Raw genomic sequence first — 18,083 nt, forward strand, 5'->3', positions numbered from 1 at the left:
AGGGAGGATATTCTGCCTATTTAACCACCAGTTCCTGGGTATATCCCATTAGACACACTCAACGTGCATACAAAGAAACATCTATGGCTCATGTTCCTGACACGCAGATCCTCGCACCCTGCCCCTAACTGCTCTGCATCAATCAACTTTTAGAAAATTAGAAAATCGTTCCCATTTGTCTGCCAGATGCTATCTTACAAATTAATTCAAATAACTGTCAATAGGACATCATGATTTTAAATATGTAAATTGAAACACATTCTCACCCTACCAACAAATCTCTAAAAATATTAAGCTCCATTCCTTTCAAATAATAATTGTTTGCTAAGTGCAATTTAATAAATATTACTTTAACACACAATAACTCAAAGGCAAAAACTTGGGAAAATTTAGGACTTCAAGATATGAACTACAGTCCCTGCCTTCAACGAAATGGCAATTAAGTGGGACAGACATAAATGAATACAAATAATCTGGATGCACGAAAAAGGAAAATTATCTCAGAAGGTCAACATTTAACAGGAGCAGAGGCAGAAGACTGAGGGGAATTATTAAATACTTCCTTTTAGAAAGTGGCTTTCGGGAAGAATCTTGCATAAGGAGTTAAATTTCAAAACAGAGATTAACAAAAGGAGAAACAAATATGTGGGAGATAGAATAAGGTCCCCCACCCCCAAAGATATCCATATCCCAAAGCCAGGACATGTGAGTACGTTATCCTAAAGGACCAAAGGGACTCTGTGGCTCCAGGAGTTGAGAGGAGGAATTACCCCAGATTATTGTGTGGAACCAATGTAATCACAGAAGTGCTTTCCAGGGAAAGAGAGGCTGGGTAACAGGAGGACACAGATTCTCCCCTAGAGCCTCCCTAGGAATGCAGCCTGCAGGACAGGCTGATTAGGGCCCAGTACGATCATTACCTCCACAACTCAAGAGAATAAATTTGGGTTGTTTTCAGCCACTAAATTTCTGATAACACACTACAGCAGCAAATAGGAAATTACTTCAAAGCAGTTTTAAACAAGCACATAAAAAGTGGCAAACACAGGTGTAGTTCAAGGATTTAGAGCAGAGGACTACTGGTTAGTTAGCAAATATAGGAAGGCTACATACAGTTAAAAATCTAGGAGGGGCGCCTGGGTGGCTTAGTCAGTTAAGAGTCTCACTTCAGCCCAGGTCATGGTCTCGCGGCTCGTGAGTTGGAGCCCCACGTCAGGCCCTGCCTGTGCTGACAGCTCAGAGCCTGGAGCCTGCTTGGGATTCTGTGTCTCCCTCTCTCTCTCTGCCCCTCCCACGCTCACGCTCTGTCTCTCTCTCAAAAATAAACGTTAAAAAACAAAAATTTTTTTTTCATCTGGGAAAAAAGCCACACTGAAAAAGAGTACCATGAGACAGGCAGCAGTCTCATTCATTCATTTACTTACTCATCAATAAATATGTCCTGAATACCTACCACTGCTAGCCCCTTTTCTAGGCACTAGATATAGTCTCACATGCTACTTTTTAGGAATAAAACCTGGCAATTCCCTTAGAAGGTAATTCCTACTGTCTCACAACAGTCTTAAAAATGTTCAGATCATTTGCTCCAATTATTCTGAGAATATAACCCAAGGAAATGATCTTCAAGTACAAACATATGAGGGCCTAGTTATCAGTGAAGCATGATACCACAACAATCCCCCATTCTAGCCCCAGCAACCAACAGATTCCCTCTGAAATGTGGAGACACATAACGGATCAAATCAGAGCAAACAGGGTAAGCTTACAGGAAAGAAAGGTCCACAGGGAGGGTTCAGAGCCAAGACAGTTTGTCTTTAGCAAAGAAACTATGGGAATTTTTACAGTGGTTGCTTGGTTTGTATTTCTGTTTTTCTGCAAAGTGATATTTTGATATCTAATTAAAGATGTATAAATATGGAAGGCAGACTGGAGAGGCCTGTTCCTGAACCAAGGAAGGGGAAGTCAAAGATGCATGATTACTGGTAAGGCTCGAATCCCCTCCAACAGCATTGTCCCCTCTCAGAGAAGGTCATCTCCCCTCCAGCCCACCCTTCTTCCAGGAGAAGCACCCCTACTTCTTCTAGGGTGACTGCTCCTCCTCCTGCCCCAGAAGATTCAAGGAGGGGCACCCCATCCTCTCAGTTTTATTGCACATTCTGGATTGGGGTCTTCAATAGGCCATGAAAATTTCAGGCAATTTTTTGGTCACAAGGGGGAAAAAAAAAATCACTCCATCAGGTACTCATCAGGTACACCACTCTGTGCTCAATCTTTTATAAAGCATTCTGGATACTAAGAGACTAGCCCTGACCAGATGAAACTCTGTCTATTCTGACCAAAAATCTATTTTTCAGAATAAGTTTTCTGTAGTACACATTGATTATTCTAGTCATTACTAAAGTCTTAGCACTTATAACTGACCAAAGCAGACACAACAAAAATCGAAAATTGAAAGTTCTTGACCTTAAATATAAATCTTTTCAGACACTTCTAAATGAAAATTTAAAACATAAAATAACATAGTATGGACTTAATCACTCTGAAAATCACAAAGATATCTTGGAAAATTTACAGGTGATAATGTAGATAATTAACATTTATTGAGTGCTTACTCAACTTACAGTCAGGCAGTGCAGTGTGTTTCGGGAATTATTTCCTTTAATCTTTCCTACCTATTAGCTAGTTATTATTTTTATCACCATTTTACAAATCAGGAACCCAAGGCAAAGAGATGTTAAATAGCTTGTGCAAGATCACTCAGCTAATTAATAAAACTCTTGCCACAACGTAAATCTTGGAAAATGAACTAAGTTAAGTGCAGCAACACAGTGTGTCAAAGGAACTCGGGAAGTCACCTTGACCTTGCTCCAACAGTATACAATGGCCTTCTGTGTGAGCTCCAAGCTTCTCTGGGCTCTTCTTCCTCCACTCCTGATGCTTAGAAAATCATAATATTCTGCTCTCTTGTGCTATAATATCACTTCCATGTAACATGCATCTTTCACAACATGGCTTCATGGTTATTAGATCTCCAGCTACTGGTTTCAAATATCCATTAGGAAAAGGAGAGAGACCTCTGAGAGGTACTACAGGAAAGTCCTTTACCACTTCGAACACCATAAAGGAGAGTTAGAGTCTTCAGGGGCAGTAACAGACAGCTTTTCATAATGGTACTTGGTAATAGAGAATAAGACTTTAACAGTCCATAGCACGCACCCCCCAGGCGACAACCACACAGAGACAAACAGGACACAGAAGAATGAGTGAGTGAGTGAGAGAAAGATAGAGAGAGAGAAAGTGAGCCACAGCACATAAAGGCCAGAAAAAAAAGCACCAAACCAGGGCATCAAGAATCTGAATTCTAGCCATGGCATAAATTAAAACATGTTAATCATGGCCAGAATAATACTAACAGTTGTAAATTTCCAGCCACAGGTAGTAGAAGTAATAATTGAAAGTATTTACTGAGCGGGCAGTGGGTGTTTCACACACGTCATCTCTAATCTCAACAACAAACTCTGAAGTAGGTGGCGCTACTCCCATCTGACAGATAAGAAAACTGGGGTGAAGACGGCCAACACAGATCTAAAATGGCAGAGCTAGGAAGCCTAATTCCAGAGTCCATTCTTTCTGCCACTCCTGTCATCACTGAATCAAGATCCCTGTGAGGACAAGCAGCACCGCGGTTACCTGGGAATCTCTCAGGTGGCTCACACACACACACACACACACACGAAGCCTGCTGCCCAGCTGCACTCCAACCAGCCACTGCCACCCACTGTTCCAGCCAGACTTCTACCTCTCTAGAGATAAGCCAGACTTGTCATTGAACGGACATGCAGAAAATGAAATCACAGGAATGAATTACCAAAGACTTTGTTCCTCCTCTAATAATACTTGCTAGACCAGATGCTCTTGTAAGTCAAAGATTTGTCTTTTGCATGGTTTTGTTTTCAGCATCTACCACAGTGTCTGGCACATAGTAGATTCAACAGTTATTTGTCATCATAGAGGAAAAGCAACTCTGTATAACATGAAACCCAATGCAAAAACAAGGTTAAGATGAGGGCAGACAATGGTGGGAGGAGTTTATTTTGTTGCCCTCCCCCAACCTACACACGTACTTACTTACTATGGTAAAAGTATCTGACAATCTACCAGCTGGTTAAGTGTGAAGTATCAGAAGTATTTTCATTCCTAAATTAATGAGTCAAGGATGCTGGTCCCAACATTATTATTTAGCATCATTCTGAAAGATTTAGCCAATGGGAAGAAGGAATAAACATTTGAAAGGATATGGCAACATTACTAGAGTTTGCATAGAATGATTATCTCCCCCTACCAACCCAGTGAACTAGAAAACTTTATTAGATTAAAAGACTGAGTATCATGACTAGAACAAAAACAAGCAAAAAGCAACAGACAATATTAAGCCGTGAGGGAAGAAAATCCTGCAGAATAGTTTGCAGAACATAATCCATTTATGTCCTCTGACCTTTTACTAAGCATTCATGTATATGTACACAAATGCCCAGGAAAATATCCAAAGGATATGTTCCAAAATGAACAGTGGCTACTGCTCATATATATATAACGACTGCTTTCTATACAGTATGCCCTGTTCTAATGCTTTCACTACCGTGCCATGACTGAGCAAACTAAGGCCTGAAGGTTACATAACTTGTTAAACGTCTCCAAGTTACTAGGTCATAGACCTAAGAGTCAAACTCAAGCTATCTGCTCCACAGATGGAGCTCTTGCGCCAATATACTCTGGTTCTGAGCAGAAGAATGGGACAAGGGTCTAAACTGTGGCTAAAGGGCACTTGATGATATCTTGAATGCATCACATCCTATGTGTACAAAACTCACAAGACACCTGAAATTAATAACAGTGTATCATACTGCACTGTATTGTAATACCATACTTCAAAACATAAAAATATTTCTTTAAAAAAATGAAAAGCAAATCACAAGAATGATTTCTATAATGAGGATAAATAGGACAATGCATGGACACAAAATTCAAAACCAGTAATGTCTTCAAATAATAGCATTGTTCATCTAGCCTCATGAACTTTGGACACACCCACAGTGGTAAAATACTGAAATCATTATAAACTCTGTTGCAAATAATCTTCATTAGTGGTGCTATCCACATCTATAATAAAGATATCCGAAATGTGAAGAAGGCCCTCATCATCAGGGAGATTGGTAATATTTTTCCTTTCTGGAAAAGAGAAACTTGATAGATTAAGCCTAATTCAATTTTTATTCGGTCACTCAATAACCTATTGGTTTATAGAAACTAACCACAGGTCTTCTCTAACAGACAAACAAGGGAAAATAACTGACAACTACATCTGAGAGCCAGGCTTCCTCTAGAAATTAGAAGATCCTTGAGATTGTCTGCTATTTTAAGAAATTTCTTAATATACTACCTTCATTATATAACAATACCACAAAAGGGAATGGGAAAAACCAATGACTCATTACTATAAGCAACAGCAAACTAAAAGAACTTGAGATCATATACCGAATGAAGCTTTTCAACAGCTTTCTGAGACTAAAAGGACATGTTTATAAATGTGATTAATCACTCTTAGTCAACATTAAACAAAATGGCCATATCTAGATTAAAAAGTCATATTATGGCACCAATAAACAACAAGGGATAATACACAGAGTAGTGATATTGCATATGGCTTGCAACCTGAGGCACATTAAGAAGATCTGGAAGAATTTCAAGAGTTGCATTAAGTTAAAAAGTGGTCTAAACTGCTAACAGAACATAAGCCTGTTGTATATGATCACTCAGAATCACCATAAAAAGCACTAAGACCAGGACTATTAACCACAAACCCAGAAGACTTAAATATAAATAGTATTCACTTGTGAAAAATCTTCATAAATACGAATATGAATGATTCCCTATGTACATTTCCAAAAGATATTTGAGATGGCTGGTTTTTGATGAGGAAAAAAGGCAGGTTCTCCTAGGCTCTCATCCTTAGAATCAAAGTTGATAGTCATTAGGTTTTAAGACATCTAAGAAACAAAACATATACTATGACAGCAAAAAGGACTTTTTTTCTTTTTTTAAGCAGCAGTTAAAAATAACACAGCTCTGAGCTCTGAGAAGGTAGTAGATAAGAAAACAAAATTAAAACAATTCCTCTGAGTATATAAATCAGCTGTCATTAATCTGCACTGTGCCAAGAAATGAATTTGCTATTCTTCAGTTAAATCATCAACATTTAAATACAAACGGAAAAAAAAATAGAGTTTTGAGAACTATGAAATTGCATGATAACAGAAGTCACACAGGAGGTGAATTATAAAGTAAATCCCTCCAAAAGTCTTTGAAAAGTGTCAGGTCTCTCATAGTGAATTAATATGCAAAAGTCATGACTGTAGAGGGCAGTAAGCTTTATGGCTTGCCTCTTACGAAAAAGGAAAGGAACCTACAGATGAGAAGAAGAACAATAAATTTCTAAAACATGGTACTAGGTTCAACCCACTTGACAACCAAAGTGATCCAGCCATGAACGTAACAACTGACATTTACTAGGTGGTACCCTATGGGACCAAATGGACTGGATTCTAGTAGTAAGGCCATTGTGCAGTGAGAATGACACTGAGGGAACAAGGAACTAGCCTGAGACCACCCAGCTACTTGACAGCAAAGCCAGGACTCAAATCCAAGTCTGAATCAACCTCAAGGTTGTATGATATACTCTAAGGGTCAGCTTTCTCAACTTGAAGATTGGCATTTTCTAACATAAATATTGTTTACTCTGTTGAAACTGTCACACTTTTAAAAACCAAAGATTATTCCTGCAAACAAATACGCCAATATTAATATGAAAACTCTTTGTGGCAATTACAAAGGTTGTTTTTTCCCTCCTTCTTCCAAAATTTCATCTGACACTTGTTTATTCAACTAGAATTACCTGAATTAAATGAGTTTTTAAAGTGGTACAAGGAACAGAATGTGCTAATTAAAGGGCAGGGCACCTGGGTGGCTCAGTCAGTTAAGTATCCGACTCCTGATTTAGGCTCAGGTCATAATCTCAGTTGTGAGATCCAGCCCCATGTTGGGACCCATGTCAGGTCCTGTGCTGGGCATGGAGACTGCTTAAGATTCTCCCTCTCCCTTTGCCCCTTCCCAATGCATGCACATATGCTTGCTCAAAAAAAAAAAAAAAAAAAAAAAGAATGTATTAGTTAACAGTTGGGCTCGGGAACCATTTAGGATCTCAATCCCTATTTCCCCACCAGTGAGTTGGTCACTAGCTTGGACAACTCACTCATCTGCTCTACGCTTTGGTTTTCTCATCTGTAACGCAAGAATTAAATTTTTTTTTGTTTCACATGTGTCTCACTGGCCAAGGAAAAAATAAATGAGATGGTACAATACACTTAAAACGGGCCTAGTGCTTAAGACATACTCAGAAAAAGTCTGAAGAAAAAAGACTGGTACACAGGCTCAGAAACAATCTAATCCAAGAGGCCTACCACACTCTAAATGGATTCATTACCCTCTTTATCAGTAACAGCAAAGTCTAAATGTCTGTGCATGCCACCCCCCCCCCACTATGTTAACATAATTGCCCTTTGATTAATGGATTTACTTGAAGAAAGAAGAAAGTGGTAGCTCTAAGAGCGACCAGTAGGAAACCGTGTGACTTCCACGGTACAACGTGCTCAGACAGGGCTGTGATCAGCATCCTCAATTCTAAAATTTGGCACACACATCTCAGCAGGAAGACAGCCAGATGTGCCATCCGTGTTGGCTTGACTTTTGCCACATTTGACTTTGTTATCTTGAGCCTTCATTTTTACAAAAAAATTTTTAACGTTTATTTATTATTGAGAGACCGAGAGACACAGAGCGTGAGCAAGGGAGGGGTAGAGAGAGGGGTAGACAGAAAATCCGAAGCAGGCTCCAGGCTCTGAGCTGTCAGCACAGAGCCCGATGCGGGGCTCGAACTCACAAACTGCGAGATCGTGACCTAAGCTGAAGTCGGATGCTTAACCAGCTGAGCCACCCAGGCGCCCCCTGAGCCTCGATTTTTAAAAGTGACTTTTTCTTACATTGGAAAGGAAGGAAGGAAGGAAGGAAGGAAGGAAGGAAGGAAGGAAGGAAGGAAGGACAAAACATTAATAACAACAACAAAAAAAACAAAAACCAAAAACCCCTAAGCATTGAAATGAGCATCATCTCCTTTTCTACCTGGTGGTACTGCAGCCACCTTGCCTTGGGTTGGCCAGTCCCATCTGACTGCTTCCCTACTGTGGGTAAAGTCTTGGTAAAAATCAAATATAAAAAGCCTGACGGATCCTGGCTGTGCTTTATGGATGAATGGACTGTGTGATGGATAGTTGTTTGTGTGTGTATGTGTGTGTGTGTCCACAGTGGTCCCAAGGAACCATATTCCCTCCATGTCTCCAGGGTTTAACTGCCTCCCTACATACATGAGTCAGTTATAACAGCAGCTAGAGTTTACTCAGTACCCATCCACGTGCAAGGCACCATTAACCTTTCAGTGTTTTATCATTCTCACACCATCAAGAGATAGAATGCCCTTTTTAAAAATGGGGAAATTTACTCTTACTCATCAAGAGTAAGTGAATTGTCCAAATACCACAAAAGAAATGCACCGACTTGCCAATTTTACACCTGAGAACTCTTCCGTTGGCCAAGCTCCTCCCTCCACATTCACATATTTTCTTGCGCATCTGAACCTGTACCATCGTTAGAGCTAACAGATTACAGCACTCACCCCTACCCTTCCAAACCCAATCTTACAGAGGCTTTCTTTCCAGTTCACTGTCCCAGCAGCTTTTAAGCGAGCCCCTAAAAACAAATTCAGTAAATGCTTCCTGAGGACCTGTTGGGCCCCAGGCATGGTGTTAGACACTGGTGATGTGCTGCTGGTGAGCAAAAGGAACACAGACCCTGACCTGTGGGGCTACAGACTTGCAGGAAGAAGAACATGGAACGTGGCCAGCAAGGACAGAAACCAAGATTTTCCTTTGCATGATGGTGGGAGTTCTTCAGCCACACTGATACAAGGGCCGGTGCGGCCCCGGAGGCCTGTGCCAGGGGTAAGACAGCCGCTCTGGACTCTGGGCCTAGGCCTTTCAAAGAAATCAGGAGGAACTCAACACACCTATTCAGAGTGCTTCCTAACTATTCTGAGTAGGAAAGGAAGAGCAAACATGCAGATTCTCGGGTTTTGGCGTGTGACAGTTTGTTTTCACAGCAGGGCAAGAGGAAGTGCACATGCCTCCACCGCCACTCAGGCCTTTTCATTACTCAGGAGAAAGCTTGCTTCCTTGGGCACCAAAGAGAGAAGTGAAAAGGCAGCTCTTCCCGTCATCTTCAGACTTTCCCTTCTATCCATGTCCCTGGGGGAGCCAACGATGCAGCTGGTTCTCCCTTCACACCCCACATAAACGGGGAAAGAAGCCAAGAGGAAGGAAGCGGTCTGGGTGCTGTGTGAAGCTGAGGGGCACCTCACCCTCGGCCTTCAGGTCAGCAATGTGGATCTCGCCTAAGGCTGCAAGTGACAGGCTCAGTCAGGACTTGGAATCGGAAGGTCCCCCCCCCCCCATCCCCAACAATAGTCCCTCCTGTGGCACCGGCCTCTCTGCCCCCATCAGCCAGAGTAGAAATGGTTCTGAAACATTAAACAGGCAAATCAGTTAGCAAATGGTGTACAAAACACTCACCAGGAGTTGCAGAGTGAAAGTCATGTGGGCAAACATGGACAACAGACATGCAGCTTGGCCTGCAAAGTGTTTTAAAATTGGGAGAGTTTGAGGGGCACCTGGGTGGCTCAGTCGACTGAGCATCCAACTTCAGCTGAGGTCATCATCTCATGGTTTGTGAGCCCAAGCCCCACGTCAGGCTCTGTGCTGACAGCTCGGAGCCTGGAGCCTGCTTCGGATTCTGTGTCTGCCTCTCTCTCTCTGACCCTCCCCAACTTGTGCTCTGTCTCTCTCAAAAACAAATAAACATTAAAAAAAATTTTTTTAATTGGGAGAGTTTGTAAATCTTGATATACATCTTCTCCAGAAATGTTGAAGGATCAAACAGTGGGTCTACATTCCCAAGGAGAATCTGAGACAGGCCACTCTACTTAGAAAGGGCATGCCCCCTCCCCAGTCACGTCCCAGGGGCCCTGGATGCAACAGCCTACCATTAATTTGCACCACCTGCCTGGCCACTGTGCAACACAAGTCTCTGAGCCCTGTCCTAAGTAAGCACTTCACGTTTTCTATCTCACACTACACTGAGTGGAAAATCAAGTAGCATAAATCTAGAATAAGCAAACATTGAGGGGGTTGAGGTTTATATTTGTGCTTCTCTTACAACAGTTGCCAAGCCCTAACACAGAAGCAGCAGCTGAGGATATGGGGGGCAGAAGGGAAGGCGTGGGTACGGGAATAATGCAGTGCCTGTAGAATGAGCGGAAGCATGCCACAGGCCTAGCACAGCCCATCGTGGAGCACACTCTCACTCTCGTGACCGCAGTCTAACCACAGGGCAGGACGAAATCCTCAAATGCCTTCATCCCATGCACTACGGTTTTCAGTGGGCTTTGGCCAAATACTAAGACTACTTAGACACGCAAATCTGAACTTCAGACTCTGCATCCCATCTGTACAGCTGCTCCTCCCCTCCCTACAAGAAAGTGGAAAGAACTAGATTTCCTTTTAGCAGTTCCAGAGAAAAAGGAATCAAGGAGACTGAAGTTCAAGTTGCCTAAGCAGATGTGGGAAACCAGGATGTGCAATCCAGGGCCCAGGCCTGCCTAAATACAACTTCAGCAAAAGTAAACCTCAAGGTCTTTGCAACTACAGAGACTGGTCCCTTCTTATATTATCTTTCATGCTAAGTCCTAACACAAATTATGAAAACAAAAAAGGGGAAACACATTTTCAAGAAGTGAGACATGTTTTTGAATCCTAACCATGCCAATTTATACAACTCCTTCTAATCAGAAAATTAGAGTTTCATCATCCTGGTTCTTCCAATATAATCGTAACCTACTAATAATTACTGCTCTGTTATCATTAACAGCAACATTTTTAACATATTTATAGAATGTTTCATGAATCTCAAAGTGCTCATGTCCCCTTAGAGGCAGACAAGGCAAATGCTCTACGCCAACTTAATATGTAAAGGCACTAAGGCACAAAGCCTACAAGTAACTTGTTCAAGGTCACACAGCTGATCACAGTTAATACAACTCCACAGCTCATACATGAATTCCAGGAATATATAAAGTGACTCGGGTGTCGAGAAAATAATAGACCTTGGTGAAGAGTAAACAGATGAAACACTGTCATCTGCCTGCATATACACACATACCTTGAAACACACAAACAGATGCCAAAATAAAAATTAATTTAATTAAAATTTAAGGTTAAATAATTAATGTTAAATATGTAAATGTCAATATTTTAAGGTTTAAAAATCATTCTAATGTTAAATTAACAGGATCTACCTAGTTCTTCTGATAGATTACTAAGAAAAGGTGACCAGTCTGAATTACAGGTTTAAAATGTAATTTGTGTATTACTCCTAAAAGAGTGTGATAACCACAAAGCAACCACTCACTCACAACACATCTTTCCATAGTTGATTCAACATTCAATGTAATTACTCCTAAATGGGCAACATTGTGACATTCCTTCCAATGAAGTATGCCAGTGGAACACACAAGACCCTCAACCCTGAGCACATGTCGCCCTCTAGTGGCAAGCACCTCTCAGCATCCTGGGTGGAGACGTTGCTCACTGGAGACAACAGTGTTTTAGAGAGCTTAGAGAGTGATTTTATTCAAAAATACAAAACGTAATTTCTGCCCTTGGTAAGAGATGTACCATGATCTCTTAAGAGTGCTAGTGAATAACTTTAGTCTCTGTGGATGAATGAGGCATGCAATTCTGAAGTTGGCCAGTTCATTCACTATAAAGTTGTAGAGTCAAGCTAACCACAAAACTCAAGGGGTTTGGGTACAGCTAAAATGCTCACAAGGGAACAACGCAGTCTTTACTCAACTCTCAGTGCAGAAAGCTTAGCAGTCCAAAAGGACACCTTGAATTTTAGGTATCCCTATTTTCCTTCCACGTATCTTAGTTTACGTATTGAAAACCTTAGTACTCTTGCAACCTTTTACCTAAGTCTTTATAACAAATAGACTTCAAGGGTTCCACTCCAAAAGAACACAGTAATACTCTAATCTATGTCAATAAGCAGAGTACAATAAATAAGTTGACATCTAGCGCTTCTTGCTAAAGGAAAGTCAGTAAAAGGGGTGCATGCCGTGTGCTCCACAGAAGCACCGAATGAAGCATTGCCACTGAGACTTCACAATGAATTAGAAAATTCACTCGGGGCGCCTGAGTGGCTCAGTCAGTTAAGCGACTGACTTCGGCTCAGGTCACGATCTCGTGGTTTGTGAGTTTGAGCCCTGCATCGGACTCTATGCTGTCAGCTCAGAGCCTGGAGCCTGCTTTGGATTCTGTGTTTCCTTCTCTCTCTGCCCCTCCCCCACTTGTGCTCTTTCTGCCTCTCAAAAATAAATGTAAAAAAAAAAAAAAAGAAAAGAAAAAGAACATATACTCAGTCTACCTCACTCAACATTCCAATATCCTACTTGGCAGCAGTGAATGTGAACCTTATCTTCAAGAAGCCAGGGGATGACACAAATTATTCCAGAAAGAGGAATAACCTAGAACAGGTTCACATCAGGTTCACATAACGGTATATAAGGAAAGTCTGGGGGTTTTTGTTTCCATTGTCTAATCTCTCCTTTCCACATATGCATTCCCAAAAGCTAGTATGGAAATCAAAGCTAATAGTAATCAGTTGACTAAGGTGTTCTTTGAAGGTAGGTACCATGTCTTAAAACTTACCTCTCTGTTCCTGGTGCCTAGCACAACCTGGACATACCATGGGTGCTCTCCATTGTAAAAATAAGACAAACTTCTTCATTCTCCCAAAATAAGGTTAGGGGGGAAAAAACTGGAAAACCTTTGTTTATAGACCGTTCAATAATGAAACAATCTACTCTAAGAAAGCCTAAAATAATAATTGTCTGTGATGATAAATTTTATGTGTGAATTCAGCTAGTCCATGGTACCCAGTTGTTGGGGTCAAAATTCAGTCTAGATGTTGCTGTGAAGTTATTCTTCTAAATGTGGACAACATTTAAATCAGTAAACTTAAAGTAACGCAGATCATTCTCCATAAGGTAGGTGGACCCCACCCAATTAGTTGAAGGCCTTACGAGAAAAGACAGGTCCCTGAGGAAGAAGGAATTCTGCTTCCAGACTGACTTCAGACTCAAGGCTGCAACATCAATTCTCCCTAGGGTCCCAAGCCTATTGGCCTGTCCTTTACATTCCAGACACGTCTGCTCCCAGAATCCTATGAGCCAATTCCTTAAAATAAATACTTTTCACTTTTATATATATGTATGTAAATATATGTACACACACACACACACACACACACACACACAGTTTTTTTTCTTTGTTAGCTCTGTTTGGAGAATCCTAATACGGGTTTTTTTTAAAAAATATGATCACAGTATCCATTCACTGCTCTAAATATTAAAATATTTGGGGCGCCTGGGTGGCTCAGTCGGTTGAGCGTCCGACTTCGGCTCAGGTCACGATCTCATGGTCCGTGAGTTCCAGCCCCGCGTTGGGCTCTGTGCTGATGGCTCAGAGCCTGGAGCCTGTTTCAGATTCTGTGTCTCCCTCTCTCTCTGACCCTCCCCCGTTCATGCTCTGTCTCTGTCTCAAAAATAAATAAACGTTAAAAAAAAAAAAAATTAAAATAGATTACCCCAAAGTTAAAGTTAAACCATTATATAAAGTCCAATCGCCAGATAAAGAATATTCTGCTAAAACTAAAATGATGGGGAGTGATGATAAAAGGGCCAAGAAAAGTCTTTCCAGTAACTATACCTAAGTAAATAAGCCCAATGGACATTCCTTTTTAATAATTCGGGGGCATTTTAGTCCAACAATAAAATGATTTCAGGGTGTAGACCCCTTCATAAGTTATTACACTTCATAGAAAAGACTTCACCAGAATTTACTGAATGAAAAAAAAGAGAAAATATGCTGAGAAAATTTAAATGAAAAGAAGAAAAATATTAACTACCTCTTGGTTATCTTTGTTTTGGTTTGCCCAGAAAATCTTATGATAAAGCGTCTCCATTGAATTGCTGGAATCAGTTCGGTCAAAACAATGTCGATCCAACACTTCCAACGTGTGCAAAACCCGACTAATGGTCACCCCTAGATGTGGAAATTAAGCAAGCAGTTAAAGAGGTCAAACAAAGCCAAACAGCATAGTACAAAGCCATCATTATGTAGGGCAAAAGGGATTTCAAGAAAGTATCATTCTCAGCATGTGAGAATTGCCAACAAAACCAAACCTGACATTCTAGACAGCGAAGAACTAAAGGGCACAGACAGAGGAATGCCCTCAAAAGTCACTAGGTGCCTCTGTCAAAAAGCATCCTTATTCAATACGTTGACTGAGTTATAAGAATCAGAAACAGAGCATCAAGTCCCACATTCAAAAGTACTCCTTCTTCTCTTGGGTTCTGTACCTGCTGTTGACTCTTGGCACTTGTCAAAAGACCACCGAACTTCCACTGCACGGCCTCTTTGTTTTATCTGCTGTTCTACCTCATAAATCCTTGCCCGAACCTGAAAGATAATCGCTTCTAATTAACTTATGCCTGGAAAGCCACAGTGGCTGTCTAAATCATGTCAGGTTTTTCCACATGAGCAGAGCATCCTACAGGGAACTACAATCGTGACTGCACCGTAACAAATTTAGCCTGTTGTCCAAGAAGCGCATTTTAAAATTTACGAGGGGTGATTCAATGCCAGTTGTCAATAACAAACACTCACAAAAAATAAATGCTTGCTTTACAAGTAAAAATTTTTTAGGATGTCCTCTATGGGAAGGTGAAAGCTCACAAGTATCATTTTTGAGCCATTCTTCTATGTATGAAAATAGCTAGGCATGTTTTATGAATTTAAGAAAATTGCTTGGTGAAAAACAGGGATCTTACTCTCAACATTAGTCACAGTCCCGCGGTTTAAATTTCTTAAGTCTCTGAACCAAATAACCCGGCACTAATAAAAACAGTTACTAAATATCACAGACTGCCATCTAAGGGAATTGTGTCATGTATGAGAGCCACCATCACAATTACCGCCTGGGTGGCAGGACTCTTTGCAAGAGCTGCCCAGCAAGAGCTAAAGGAGGAAGGGAGCAATGTGATGAACTTCTGCGGTCCAGAGAGGCTAACTACTTCCCCCCACAGCCCTCAGAGAGATGGGGAGCAGGGCTGGGAAGGGCAGGCATCCAAGCATCTGAGAGGCTAACACCCACTCGGCTCGCTGTGTCGTGATGCCTCTCAATGAAAACACCCGTCCAACCACCGTAACAGAGAGTCTACCTGCTGATTGAAAGCTGTGTTCCCACCCGGCATGGGGAGACTGGAGGGGGCCACCTGCAGCAGATCCAGGGGCGAGCCTGGGTTCGCGCTCTTATTGTCGTTTGTGGAATAATTCCACACCAAGGCACTTGGGCAACAGAGAGTGACAGTCTGGAAATGAAGCAGGAAAATCCAGATATTTAAGAGGAACAAGTATAACAGCTTAACAATAAAAACGAGGCCTCATCATAACTATATTATAGTTTCCTACAAGTACCCATTCTCAACTTTTCAAGTCTTAAGACAAAACTAAAATAGAATTATTAATTTGAAATGGAGGTGGTACAGCTACTGAGAAATTAAGGAATATTATAATTCATAAGCTAACATTCCAGCACAGAGAACCTAGGAAACTTAATAAAAACACAGTAATTATCACTTAAAATTGTCACTTAAAACAATTTTTTCATGCAATTAGAAAAAGGAGATGGAATTAGAATGTGTAATTTCTAAAGTTATAAAATCTAAAAAGGAATTTGTTTTAATCTATGAAATAATCTCTGAGATAATGCAGTAAATAGCTTCATAAATGCTAGACAGACAGTAACCCTAGACCAGTGGGTGGCACATTTTCTATAAAAAGCCAGAGAGTAAATGCTTTAAGCTTTGCAGGTCACCTATAATTTGTCACATATTCTTTTTGTTTTAATAACTCACTGGAAATATAAAATATATTCTTAGCTCATTGGCTGGCATTGGCCTACAGATTATAGCTTGCCTACCTCTACGTTACACCCTTGCAGACATTTTTTCTTCAACCAGCTTGCATGAAGCACCTTATATGACCCCTCACTCACAGACCACAGTGATCCCATGAGGTAGGTAATGCTATTCCCCCCACTGTACCACAGAGGAATAGGAGCCACAGTGGAGAGTAATAACCAGCCAAGTTGATTTCAGCACACGTGTCTAGAACCTCTATGCTATCGTTCTGCCTTCTAAACATAGAGTCGATATTATGGCTCCAGTTTAAATAAGTCCTTGCTCCATACTGAACATTGCATCATCACAACCCTAACCATGTGTGGTCACCAAGTAGGAACTGTCACCATCACCCTCACACACAGGAAACAGAGTCTAAAGGTTACATTAGAAACTGGAAGAGCAGAGGCTAAAATCAGGTCTGCAAGGATTCTAAAAAACAGGTCTCGGGCACCTGGGTGGCTCAGTCGGTTGAGCACCCAACTTCGGCTCAGGTCATGATCTCACGACTCGTTGAGTTTCAGCCCAGCATTGGGCTCTATGCTGACAGCTCAGAGCCTGGAGCCTGCTTCGGATTCTGTGTGTCTGTCTCTCTCTGCCTCTCCCCCACTTACACTCTGTCTCTGTCTCTCTCTCTCTCTCAAAAATAAAAAATAAACATTACAGAAAAAAAAATTGTCTTAACTATCATTGTTGTGCCACTCAACAAACTGTGAGCTTATTAGAGAAGGGATGCAATGTTTCTTCTAAAATGCAAAACTGAGTATCACAAAAACTAGATTCTGAAGTCTAGGAGACATCTCTGTGGAAACCAGGTGGCAGATATGAAGAACGTCAAGTCCCTGAGCCCCACTACTGCATCTGTCTCCACTGGTCCACATACCCGTCTCCTTCCTCCTGTGTGTGAGGAGGTCGGGGTTCTCATCTCCTGTCCATCATGGAGTTCTTCCCAGTGTTCTTAAAATCACCAATACCCAGGGCACTGATCTATCACACACCCCTCTTCTCCTGTTTGCACTCTCTACTAGTTTAATCTCAGCTGAGAAATATGTTCAAATCTGGGGCGCCTGGGTGGCTCAGTCCGTTGAGTGTCCGACCTCGGCTCAGGTCATGATCTCGTGGTCCGTGAGTCTGAAGTCCCGCGTCAGGCTCTGTACTGACAGCTCAGACCCTGGAGCCTGTTTCAGATTCTGTGTTTCCCTCTCTCTCTCTCTGCCCCTCCCCCACTCATGCTCTGTCTTTCTCCATCAAAAATAAACAAACATTAAAAAAAATTAAAAAAAAAAAGAAGTATGTTCAAATCTGACCATCAAAAAAACAAAACCTTTTAAAAAATCTCCACTTACTTAGCAGCAATCTCTCTCCTTTCCTTCACAGACAGGTCTCTCAAAAAGAACAGGTAGCATTACTTCTCCTCATTCTTCATCACTCCTCAACCCGCCTTACAATGGCTTCTCAACTGACCACGGTCTTATCCAGCTATCTTCTTACCAGACTTCCCCAATATGGGGGCACCGCCCACGACCATCTCCTTTTGGAAACTTCCTGCAGTAGCTAGAGAAGCAGCTCAGCATGGTGGTAAGAGTGTGGACCCTGGATCCAGACTGCCTGGGTGTGAATTCCAGCTTTGCCACTTACTTGCTGTGTGACCTACGCCCCCATTTCATCATTCATGTTACAGCAGTAATATTGGTTCCAATCTCATAGGATGTTCTGAGAAGTAAGTGACTTAATACACGTTACAATTTAGAGCGATGCTTAGAACACAATAAATGCTAGTAAGATTATAACAGAATCGTAACAATAGCATTCCTATTCTCGCTGTCCTTGTCTCTCT

General features: G+C 41.4%; 1 protein-coding gene across 16 annotated transcripts in view; it reads right to left on the reverse strand.

The window, feature by feature from the left end:
* MED12L (mediator complex subunit 12L) overlaps positions 1-18,083 on the reverse strand; it is a 336,247-nt gene that overhangs the window by 245,449 nt on the left and 72,715 nt on the right. For 15 of the 16 annotated variants that reach the window (XM_049629661.1, XM_049629655.1, XM_049629653.1 and 12 more), the window contains 3 exons: positions 15,506-15,655; positions 14,645-14,744; positions 14,191-14,327 (listed from right to left, as the gene is read on the reverse strand). The exons of the other annotated variant lie outside the window; for it this stretch is intronic. In XM_049629661.1, coding sequence (XP_049485618.1) covers positions 14,191-14,327; positions 14,645-14,744; positions 15,506-15,655 — 387 coding nt within the window. The remainder of the gene's footprint in view (positions 1-14,190; positions 14,328-14,644; positions 14,745-15,505; positions 15,656-18,083) is intronic. 16 annotated transcript variants of the gene reach the window in all.

Source organism: Panthera uncia, chromosome C2 (assembly GCF_023721935.1).
Source record: "Panthera uncia isolate 11264 chromosome C2, Puncia_PCG_1.0, whole genome shotgun sequence".
NCBI classification, from domain to species: Eukaryota; Metazoa; Chordata; class Mammalia; order Carnivora; family Felidae; genus Panthera; species Panthera uncia.